The sequence below is a fragment of the Typopeltis vanoorti genome, chromosome 15 (assembly GCF_054136105.1).
Source record: "Typopeltis vanoorti isolate ZY-2024b chromosome 15, IOZ_Tvanoo_1.0, whole genome shotgun sequence".
Lineage (NCBI taxonomy): Eukaryota > Metazoa > Arthropoda > Arachnida > Uropygi > Thelyphonidae > Typopeltis > Typopeltis vanoorti.
The window spans coordinates 59,345,022-59,357,567 of record NC_143563.1 but is presented as its reverse complement, the minus strand read 5'-3'; the positions used below and the strand labels follow the sequence as shown (position 1 = coordinate 59,357,567).

The 12,546-nt window shown below is 34.4% G+C and overlaps 1 protein-coding gene across 1 annotated transcript in view; it reads right to left on the bottom strand.

Annotated features, from left to right (window-relative positions):
• The window catches only part of l(1)G0020 (RNA cytidine acetyltransferase l(1)G0020), a 200,151-nt gene that overhangs the window by 21,463 nt on the left and 166,142 nt on the right, over positions 1–12,546 (bottom strand). Inside the window, exons 16-18 of the mRNA XM_090404566.1 lie at positions 6,203–6,375; positions 5,049–5,267; positions 1,303–1,451 (exon numbers count right to left, since the gene is read on the bottom strand). Of these exons, the coding sequence (XP_090260692.1) occupies positions 1,303–1,451; positions 5,049–5,267; positions 6,203–6,375 (541 nt within the window). The remainder of the gene's footprint in view (positions 1–1,302; positions 1,452–5,048; positions 5,268–6,202; positions 6,376–12,546) is intronic.

Here is a 12,546-nt window from a genome sequence, read left to right as displayed (position 1 = left end):
AATAAAATGTTGAAGGCATTAGAAAAACTCAAAAACTTCTTCTGAAAAACTAGGATTACAAATTATCCATAAAAAAATTAAATGTTTAAAAAGTGTGTAGAAAAACAACCATTCACTATATTATTCATTATCTTCCAAAATTCTTTCACTCAGAGTTAAAATAGAAATATACAAGACAATCATTAGATCTGCTGCTTTATATGGAGCAGAAACCTAGAGCATAACAGACAAAGATGTAACAGCTTTGCAGATCTTTCAAAATAAAATACTTAGAAAAATCTCTGGAACTATAAGAGATAAAACAAGTTAAATGGAAAAGCCATAATCGCTATATGAATAATGGATATCCTCACTACTAACTGAAATCAGAGCTTGCAAAATAAGATGGCTTGGACTTGTGGAAACAATGACTAAATAAGTGTTTAAGATGAGGCCTGATAGAAAGACCACGGCAATGCTGGGAGGATAACATTCAAAAAGACTTAGCTGAGATGGGGGGGGGCTGGAAGAACTCAAGATAGAAAAGAATGAAAGAAGTTGGTATGCACCACAAAGAACCTTAGAGAGACTCAGTAAGCTAGTAGAAGAAGAATATATATTAAGTACTGCTTTATATCATAATGCAAGATGGAAGATATAAATGATTATGTTTAAACTATTATTTCTAAATATAATACTCAACAGCACCTGCTTTTGCTCATTTGTGAGAGAGGTATTATATGAAAAAAGTTATTTACTTTTTTTTTTTTTTCTAATATAAGAAAATAAATGAAAGTTTAAGTGTTACACTTTTTTCCATTTAATAAAGACAAGAAATAATTATTCATTACTTCGGGATGACAGCATCCACCAGTGCACACACTACTACCACTTCAAGTTAATAAGTAAAAGAATAATTTCCCATAAAGATCTGAAAAATGGGAGATTACTGTTTTTGACTTGATGAAAATAATGACGATGACAACATTTTTTAATACTACAACTTAGCAATTTTATACATACAAGATCATGATATAGTAAAAGGTCAGAAAATTATCAATTATGCCCCTGTTGATCATATGAGAGAAATATAGTATCATTTATTTTTTTTATTATTTGTAAAAAATGATTATCAAAGATTACTGCTTCTTCTAGTATGAATCTTTGAACATTATTTTCCAAATAATACAAAAAAAAAAAAAAAATGATACATGTTTCTCTGATATCATTAGCAGAATCACAGCTGATAGTTTTTCTGCACATTAAGAGCATTTTCTGTTGATAGGATTAATTTTTAATGAATGAGAATGTTACATGAGTTACCTCTTTATGCTAACCATACTGTTAGTACTTTTTAATGCACTCTTCCAATCATCTTCAGATCCTTTAATGCAATACTGAGAAAAATCCAACTCCTGAAGCTTCTTCAGCTCTTTTTGTTGCTTTTCTTTTATTTTTCTGGCAGCATCTTCCTAGAATTCAAGCAAAAGAATAACAGATGTTATTCAGGAAAGGAAAAAAAAAAAAAAAAAAAAAAAAAGAAGAGAAAGAAATTATATAGATACTTTATTAAATATAAAGAGTATACACCTTATGAAATCATTCAAGTAAACAAATTAACAGTAGAAGAGTTACTTGACAGGGTATGGCAATTTATCACATAAATCACAAGTATATAATTAATTGTGATTTTAATAATACTAGCACATGCAAGTAAGGTACAAACATATCAATGACAGCCAGGTATACCTTAAAGAGGCTGTCTTATTAATGCGAATCTCCTCCCCCACCTGAACTTGGCCCACCGAGCATATATGCTGCCAATGTATATAGTATACTTGCTTCATGTAAAATGAAATGTGGAAACTTGACTGATATTTAAAGTTAAAATGAAGTACCATTCACATTTATTATTTTTTGAGTCTGTTCACTATTAACGAATTAATGTTTTATAATCATTCTCCACAGTGGGTTGATTTTCTATTCTTTATTAATAGTGAAATAACTTCCGTTGTTTACTATAAATGTGTCAAAAGTGTCAGAATAATAATGGTCCATATATCCCAGAGGTAAGTTGTAAATGACATACATATACTGTATGCTTACTCGCTGCTCATACTGCTGGAGTATGAATTTTAATTTAATGAACTTATATCTAATAAATAAAAATGTCTTACTATGTTGACTGACTATAAGCTGTCAGCTGAAGAAATATTAGCCATGCCATCTGGATGCAAAAAGGTAAATCGAAGGAAATGATTATCTTGGTTGTTACAAATGATCTGAGAAGTATTCTATGAGGGAGGATGTAAAGGAGTTGTTAAAAGAGGCAAAACTGAAGAGCTAAAAGGTGAAGATTGTAAGTCTCATTCCAAGCTATGATACAGGTGAACTGAGGAGGAGAGCACTGATAACCAATGAGTCTATACGAAGATTGTGCAAAAGGAATGATGTAAAATTTTTCGAACTATGGTCTCTGTTTGATGGAAAGAAGGATTTGTACAATGCTGATGGACTGCATCTAAATTGTTTTGGTCTTAGGTGTCAGGAGAGAGAGAGTTGTTCAGTGAACATGCTGAAGTGCAAATTCAGGAAACTATAAGCAATTAGGATGGAAGCAGGTGAGTTTGTGTGAAAGCACCCATGAGGCGAGTGAGTGTGAGACTGGCCAAGTGCAGAATAAAACTAGCTAAACAAAACTCATGGGAACTAATAACATAGAAAATAAATATCAGGAAGGTAACAAAATATTCTGGAGGGTATTGAAAAAGCTTAGAAATGGAAGAAACAGTACTGTAAAAGGAATCAGAGATGATAAAAGGTGACATGAAAACTGAAGAGAAAGATATTCTAGATGTCTGGAGTAACTATTTGGAAAGACTGCTAAATGAAACAAGCAGTATCAGCATGGTGGTGGTGGGAAACTCCCAGCTGGAATACATATCCATAGCCACTACAAACCTGAAATGTGGAAAGGCAGCTGGAGTAGATGATATCTGACCAGAAATGCTCAAGTATGGAGGTATAAAAATTTTATAGTGGTTCAGAAGGCTTGACCACATCAAAAATGAGGATATTTGAAAAGAACTAGTCATTCTTAGCATTCAGGAATGTATTATTAGAGCTAATCTCATGTGGTATGACCACTAAATAAAGTGGGAGAGAGGCTAGATTAGCAAAACAAGTGTTCTCTGTCAGATTGGCAGGAAAAAGACCAAGATGGAGTTGGATTGATGCAGTAAAAAGTGCCTTAAATACAGAAATATAAGATCTGATAATATTGGAATCTTGACAGGTAGATTAATTTGGAGGAAAATTGTTGACTGGAAGTTAGTAATGGTGTAACTTTTTCATGTGGCACTATCATAATGTTCTGTACACTCCCTGAGGGTACATATCAGGAATTTGATGATGATAAAAATCATCAACTACCTAAACACCTCCCCAACAAGTCAGTCAGTATCCAATAGTTGCCTACATTCACATATCACTAAAAAAAAAAATGTAAATCTGGTATCAAATTATGCAGATTATCCAGTTATATGGAATAGAGATCTCGGCATTCAAAATATGATCAGCGTCTGTCAGACTCCCTCCAGATAGAGTAAGCAACAGGATTAGGATTAATCATCAGCTGGCTGGAGAATCTCCTAATGCATTCCCATCAGGTTCAGTACTGTATATTACCTAAAGAACTCTTTAATGAATGAAATTATGTTGGATCTGTAGTTGATTATGTCCAACAATGCTATTATCTTCACTATATGTGTGAGGAAAGGTGGAGACAAAGACCAGACATCCTACTCTGGAGATAAAACATGGCAACAGCTCCTTCAAACAGGGCAGTGGTGTTTCACTGTGAGATGATAGTTCATCTACCATCAAGAGATCTGTTACAAAACCACTAATTCTCTAGATTTAATTTTTACTCCCATTTTTCTATCTATATAATAGATCAGACACAATGCAATGTTCCCATGGTAAGTTTTACATTGTGAAGATGCTGCTGTTTTAAAATTATGCCCAAAGCAACTATAGCTATGAGGCTAGAATGTATGCAAATTGCACGTGTTCTTCTGGATAGTTTGACTGTTTTGCAGGATGAAAAACCTTGCTACCTGCTAACTTGCCTTTAACTGAAAAGTCCTTATAAAAGTTCATAGTATGCTAGACAGGATTCAAATCCAGTTTTTTCCAACCAAAAGGGCATTGTTGATACTGGCCGAGCTGTGGAGGCTTCATATCGCAAACAAAATCTGCAAGTGTGCATAGCTTAGTATGCACAGCTTGTCACAAATGTGAACTGTTTCAGTTCTCATAGCATGCTTTGGCATGCAACAAGAACTGAAGCTCTCGTTCAAATATAAAAATATGTAATAATAAATAATAATCAGCTAATGCCTTTTATTCCCTAAAAGGGAGTAGGTGAGGCCTTTCAACCCCATCTAGCTTTTGGAGGCTGAGTGGGCAGTTCAATCTTCACTGGTAGCCAATCAGAAATAGCTGGTCCATGGCTATCACTAATTATAAGTGGCAACCAATGAGGATATGGGCAAACAAATGCTGCCATCTCTCGGTACCTAACCCTAACAGGATATGTTACTGTCTGAAATAATGTGAGTTCTATGGTAGATGTTCTTAAGTTTACAGGATGAAAAACTAGAGTTTCCAGGGAGAAAAAACCTGCTTGCCTGTGCCTGAGATTGACTAACTCAGGAACTGGTCGAAGAAAGGGATATAAAAAGTTCCTCCAGTTGGCGACTAGACTTGAACTTAAGTCTATCTTTGGGCAGTAGCACAAAATAGCAAATTTATTTTAATCCCCTAGAATATCACAAGTAGCTATGTCGCAGGGAAATGCCATTCTACTAAGTATAAAATGGTACAAACCAAGGAAATCAGATTATTAGGAAAGCTGCTGGACTCAATATTGTCTGATTCTGTATTTTCATAATTACTTGGGAATAATACAGTCAACAAACAATTCTACTCCTCTCTAATTGTGTGCATATATATTTCCAGAATTTATTCATACCAACATATAAACAATAAAAACAAATTATACAAACCAATTCCTGCTCCATAGTTTCAGCAGTGGGTTCCATGTTGACGATTTTTTGGGGAAGAAGAGTGCTCTCTATAGCTTTCTCCATAATACCAGAGAGATATTGGGTAATGCGGCGGAGAGCACGATTGAAAATTCCAAGTATCTGATTAGATGGTAATTCTAATTCTTTAGAAATACTTTCCACAGTTTTGTGCCGAAGTCCTATGCTAAGCAGAATTGCCTATATATGATAAAAGTATTTTCTAAATTTTATTAAATATTAAAAAAAATGCAAATTTATAGGTTATTATTCATTAATTAATTAATTAATGTTATTAATTTGTATATGCATATATACTTTTACTGCATTACTCTTTTTGCAACTTACTGATATTAAAAACAAAGATTTTAAGAGTTAATGCAAATAGCAAGTTTCCTGATTTCTAGCTTATGTTTTCGCTCCTTATGTACTTATAAATTACTTTTTTGTATTGTTCACTGACTTCTTGATTCACTTCTCCAACTGAATTGTACAGCATATGGTTCCAAACAGTGCTAAGTCCCTAACATACACACACACACACAAAGACAGCCTGTATGGCTAAATGAATAGCATCTTTGCTTTTCAGTCAATAGGATGTAGGTTTAAATTTCACTATGTGGCATAGCTGTTCGTGCATGTATGGAGAAGAATTTCATCTCCCAATGTGAGACTACCACTCTACTTACTGGAGAACAAAATGGCTTGAAAAAGTTACATATTTGATCTTGGCCATGATACTCATAGTTTACAACCTTTAGTAGGTACAATTACTTAAAAAATGTAATCATATCCTGGCTTTTCATATGCATATCATAAAAGATGTAAAAAGGAAAAAAAAAAAAAATGCAAATTTGACTTTTCAGCCCTGTTATGGATTAAAGTTCTTGTCTCGTATTCCATTTTATATTATAAAATAAAACGATACCATATTTTTATTTCATTTTAGTTAGGAATTCACCCTTTTTTATGTTTTAAGTTTCCAGTCTAACAGTTGGACGTTTTAAATGTCCAACTGTTAGAACGTAACAGAAGCATATCCGAAATTTTATAAGACAAATATTAGTGTCAATACAGCATGTATTAATACTAATATTAATAATAAGAGAATAGAAATAGTCATATAACATACTTACAGCCTGGACTCCTGACAAGTGAATATTTCCAAACTTTCCTAGAAAATATAACCGTGATAAAACAGGCATCAAGTCCATAATTAAATGGTAATCAATCAGATTCTGTGAGTACATCTCTAGTCTCTTAATATCATAACTTGTCATATGTATCTCTAACTCTTCCTTTGTTAGTTCTTGAAAGACAAAAAAAAATCAAGTTTTAAAAACTAATTCAAATCTTCATGATCAGAATTCAAAATAATAAAATATGTAAGGTATGATAAAACAAGATATAACACAGTCTTTTACACAGCACATATCTGAGCAACACAGAAAAAATAAACATTAAACTGTACAGTTGATTCTTACTACAACAAACTCGTATGGACTATAAAAACTGTTTGTCATAGTGGATAATTTGCTATAATGAATTTTGTTTAGTATAGTATTTACCTATGGGGTATTAATTTTGTCAGTAGTGTTGTAATGTGTTGATCCAGAAACATGAAATTTATAAACTAATTGTTTGGTGATTAAGCTTTATCACATTCAAACATTTATCATTCTTTATTCTCTTCTTTAACTATAGACATTTTGAAGGTTATTTGGAATCTGGGTATCTGGAAGATAACAAAAAACATTCTGAAAATCTGAAATGTGGTAAGAATTGACTGAGATCAAGCTAAGCACAGTAAGTTTCTCAACTATATAAATTAGTGTGTGTTACAAGAAAATGTTCTGCTTTGCAGTAAACAATCATCATTTGCATGCCAGAGCTCAAATACAGTGTTGTGTATATATACAATATTTTTGAGACAAAATAAAATTGTAATAATTAGTCACCCTTTACTCACCATCATCTTATATAATTCCATGGTTGCGTCTCATGTTTTACATTTCTGTTGCTTTTTTTTTTTTTTTTTTCTGTTGATGTTAAGAGATGGCATGTGTTACTTGGAGGTAACATAGTTAGTTACTTCAAAGTAATATATGGAACTATAAGTCTAAATTTCTGTCAGTATCAACAGCTATGTTGTATATCCTTTACCATAAAGAGGCACTTGTTTTAAGCGGTGTTTTCATTATTATTGTGATTTATGAGTTCTATTCTCTCCAAAACACCACTATGCTTTTTGTTCATTCTTGTTTTATGACATTCATAAATTCATGGTCTTAAATTGCATAGAAAGCAAAGCTATTTCTGTAACATGTATTATTATTTAGAGAGAGAGAGAACTAAACTCTTTGTACATATTAAGGCTACATTTTATATCCCACCAAGCACAAATGTGCAGCATTCTGATGAAAAGAAGTGCTATCCTCATTTATCCAATTTTTGGATAAATTACAATGGCAGTACCTAAAATCAGCAGAAATAACTTTTACAAAGTATGCACATCTTCTAGTTATATATGAACTGCACTGCATAAGAACATCATCATCATCAAATTCCTGCCATGTACCCTCAAGGGGTGTACAGGATATGATAGTACTACATGAAAAATTTACATCATTACTAACTTCCTATCTACAATGTTCCTCCAAATCAGTCTGTTACTTGTCAAGACTCCAACATTATCAGATCTTATATTTCTATCGTCTAAGGCACTTTGTACCATATCAATACACCTATATCTTGGTCTTCCTCTGGGTCGTTTTCCTGCCAACATGGCAGAGAACACTTGTTTTGCTAATCTTTCTTCGCCCATTCTGTTCAAATGACCATACCACCTGAGATTAGCTCTGCTAACGCATTCCTGGATGCTGACAATGTCAAGTTCTTTCCTAATATTCTCATTTTTAATATGATATTGCCATTGATGCTACCTGTTCACGCCTATAATCTTTCTCAGGACTCTCATATCTGCGGTCTCTAGCCTTTGGTCAAGTGTTTTACTCCTGACCCAGCTCTCAGATCCATAAGTTAAAACTGGTTCGAACACTGTCTTGTATACAGCTAATTTAGTGTTACGACTAATTTCTCTCTTATTCCATATGAATTTATTCAATTGACTTCCTACCATACCAGCTTTGTTGATTGTGTTGTCAATTTCCATATTTAATTTATCATCTTCAGTAAAAATCGTGCCGAAGTAGCTGAAATGTTTTACTTGTTTAACAGATTCCCCGTTCACAACACAGTTTACATTTTCAACAATTCTATCTATTTTCATTGTCTTTGTCTTTTTAATGCTGACCATCATACCATATCTATTACAACAGCTATTCATTTTAGTCAGAGAATCTTGCAGACTTGTAGTGGATTTATTTAGAAGTATAACATAGTCTGCATAAAGCAAAGAGCTGACATTAACATCTCCAATTCTGATATCATGTTTAATACCACTTTCCTTCATAATGTGATTCATATAGATAATGAATAACAGAGGGGATAATGTACATCCTTGTCTCACACCAGATTTAACATTAAAATCTTCCTGTACTTCCTTCAATTCTAACTGCTGACTTACAACTCAAATAAAGACTAAGTATTGCTTGATATAATGCCCCATTAACACCATATAACTGTAGCAAATTGAATAGCTTCTCTCTTGGCACCTTCTCACTTGGCGCATTTTCCAGACTGACAAAACTTAAATATAGATCGTTGTTATATTCCCATGATTTCTCCACTATTTGGCATAAAGTGAAGATCTGATCCTGACAGCCTCTATTTGGCCTGAATCCAGCTTGTTCTTCACCAAGCTTTTCTTCCACAATTCTTCTCAATCGTTTCTCAAGTATACTTGCATAGATCTTGCCAGGAACACTTAGTAGGGAAATACCTCTGTAATTCTCACATTGTTTTATTTCCCTTTTTATATATGGGTACTATGAGAGAGAGCTCTATATCCAATCATTGGGAATTCGTCCCCTCTGTCCAGGCTTTCTGAACTATGCAGTGCAGCCACTGTAAGACTTTTATACCACCATACTTCAGCATTTCTGGTCGAATATCATCTACTCCTGCTGCCTTTCCACATTTCAAGCTTTTGATGGCTTTTTTCTATTTCAAGTATGGTTATGTATTCCTGACTGTATGCCTGTTGAGTGTTTTTTACCACTGTGCTATCACTGCTTGTTTCATTTAGCAATTTTTTGAAGTAATTACTCCATACTTCAAGGATATCTTTTTCTCCCATTTTTCATGTCACCTTTATCATCTCTAACTCCTTTTACAGCACTATTTCCTCCATTCCTAAGCTTCTTCAACAACCTCCAGAATATTTTGTCACCTTCTTGATATTTATTTTCTATAAATAGAAATTCTTGCCAAAGTCCTCCCATGACTTTTATTTAGCTAGTTTTACAGTGTTTAGCATTCTTGCATTTGTCTCTGTATTCTCTAAGAGCACAAGCTAACTTATTTGCCAGGAACTTTTGATGTGCTTTCTTCTTTTCCTTCACTGCCTGTTTAACTTCCTGTGTCCACCAGGGAGTTCTGATTTTTTTATCGTTGCAGACAACCTCGCCACATGCTTCTCTGGCAGAATCAATCAATCAATGTTTTCTTCAGAGTTTGCCACTGAATCTCCAAGGTTTGATTGCCGTTCTCAAACTCTTTCATTTTTTCTTCAATAATCTTTGTGTATTTTAGTCTACAGTTCACATCTGAGAGCTGCTCAACTTTTATTCGCTTTAAAACTTTATTCCATGTTATTCTTTTCAATATGAAATTCAATTTTATCCTGCTCAAGACTAAATAGTGATCACTTCCAATTTCTAATCCTCTGTACACTCTGGTGTCCTGCACCATGGATAAAACATCACTATCAACAATAACATAGTCAATGAGACTTTTCTTATTCCTTGCCTCTTCTCTCCATGTGAATTTGTGCACATTTTTATGTTGGAACATGGTGTTAGTAATAACCAGCCTATGTCCTGAGCAGAAATCCAACAGGTATTTGCCATTATTATTAGCTTTGCTCTTTTCTCCAAATTTTCCCAAAATATTTTTGTACGTCTCACAATCATTTCCTACTCTGCTATTTAGATCCCCAACAAGGACCAACTTTTCCTTTTTCATTGTGTCAGTTGCTTTTTCTAAAGCCTCAAAAAATTCCTCCACTTCTACCTTAGTAGAACCTTTTGTTGGACCATAGGCACAAATAAGTCTCCAGTTCCCCATTCTCATATTTGCCCACATTACTCTACTTGAGACTGACTGCCATTCAAGAAGATTAGCCTCATATTTTGTGTTGAATACTATGGCTACTCCTTCTTTTCCTTGATTGTCATTGCCTGAATATAACATTTTGTATTTATTGCTCAGAAAGATCTCACCAGTTTTTGTCTTTTTTGTTTCAGTCACCCCTATTATGTCGATCTGGTACTTATCTAATTCCTCAGCTTGCTCCATTTCTTTGCCATTCAGGCTTCTTATGTTGATAGTACCGATCTTTAACTCTGGTGATGTTGAGTTGGGATGTGTTTTCAGATTTGTTCCAGTAGCTGACTTTTCACTGTTCGCCCTGGTTTACTGGCGAAAACAATGGAAGCCTTGTTTAACCGGGCGATGCCCCAGCCGGCATGAAATTTTGTCATGTTGTACCAACATTTTTTATTTTGGTTTAACCAATAAGAATACAATTTGGTCGGCTAAATCCCAAATTGTCAGCCCATCCTCGTTCTTTCAGTATCCAAGCACCCTGTTGGGTATATCTCGTGGTATACCCAACAGGGTGCACCACGAGAAGGTGAGGATTGGACATTAGGTCAGAAGCCCTGGTTGGTTCTCCGCATTCCTTTAAAGGCAATGTGGAGGTCTCCTCTCAGTTATACAGCTTTGACCCTTAAGCACCCCAATTAATTTATTGAACTTACTAATTCACTTGTTTTCTTCCAAGCATAATCAGAGCATAAATTACAGCAGCGATAAATGCATAGTGCACAACTAGATAGCTGTAGAAACAAATCAAATTCAACATATAGGGTGGCCATAATTAAAGAGGAGGTGTTTAGAACCCTATAGCAAAAAATGTATTGGATGAAAGTGAACCAAATTTGGTGTAAGTATACTCTGGAACATGGAGTTTTTATTTACAGAAGATAGATAAAAAGTACAAAATTCTGCCACCAGGGGACATTTGACACTATAAGTTTGCGGTTTGGGATTAATTAAACGGTAATGGTTAGAAGAAGAAACACAACAAATCAATTTCTGTGTTTGTATAACTTACAGATGTGGTCTGTAAAATTTTATGGTGGTTGGCTGTGCCATTGCATAATTTCTTTCCCCTATTGTTTTGCATCTTAAGTTCAAATGTGCCTTTGTTAACCCTATACGTGCTGCATTCCCAGCACCTTATGTCTTAGCTAACTCTATGCTACTTTACTCTTAATTTAACTTTAATCTGCTTAACATATATCTCACTGTTAATCCTACTAAATCTTATTCCCTGTTCCCACTGTTAGTAAACAGACTAAGCTAGCAGCCTATCTACGATATACAGGTTACCAATTCTCACACTAATCAATTAGAAAAATTTATTTGATTAACAACTGCACCATTCTAATTGAAATGTAATAGTTTGAGAATTAAGGTAAGGAACACAGGCAAGATCATAGTTAATATACATAATTTCCTATAGCAAGTTGTTACGATTCTCAATTTATAGTTCATGCAGGTTTTCGCTAGTTTTTAGAGATAGTGCGTTAGCAATTGATCAGGCAAAGTAGTTAAACAAACAAAACATTTGATTTTAAGCTAGTAAGAAAGTACAATACACACATCTAAGGGGAGAAGAAGTCTCTCTCAGCCTATTCAAGTACACAGTAGGTACCAACATACAAATGAGTAACTTTACACATAACAATTATATATTCCCATCACAATGCTAACCTATCTAGGCCAGCTGGCCTGGCTGGCAGAGTGGTTAGCATATCCGCTCTCCAACCAAAAGGCTGTGGGTTTGAATCCCTTGTCACCCCACAAGATCTTCAATGGCCATGCATCATCAACCACCTCCATTTGAGCTAAGAATGTCAGGTCAAAATGCAGTTGAGTTTCTGCATCATAATGAAGCAAAGCTTGAGTATGGGAGATCTTGTAGGGAGGGGGAACCTCAGCATTTGATGCAGGATTTTCCACAGTTGAGCATGGCATGTCCAGCTGCCTTGATATTGCCTAAGCACTGCTGAACCCTGGTGCATTATTTGTTCCATGACAGCAGTTGCAACTTTGACAACTTGTTGAAGACTAATCCATTTGCAGACTTGTCCTGGCCACACTGCTAAAGATCTGTTATTTTCAAATTATAAAATCATTTTTTTAAGATATGTTATTGTTAACAATACCTATTCCTTCAAACGCCGGAATTCTCAAAGCATGGCATTAACGTTACCGCATTATTGATAGTAAA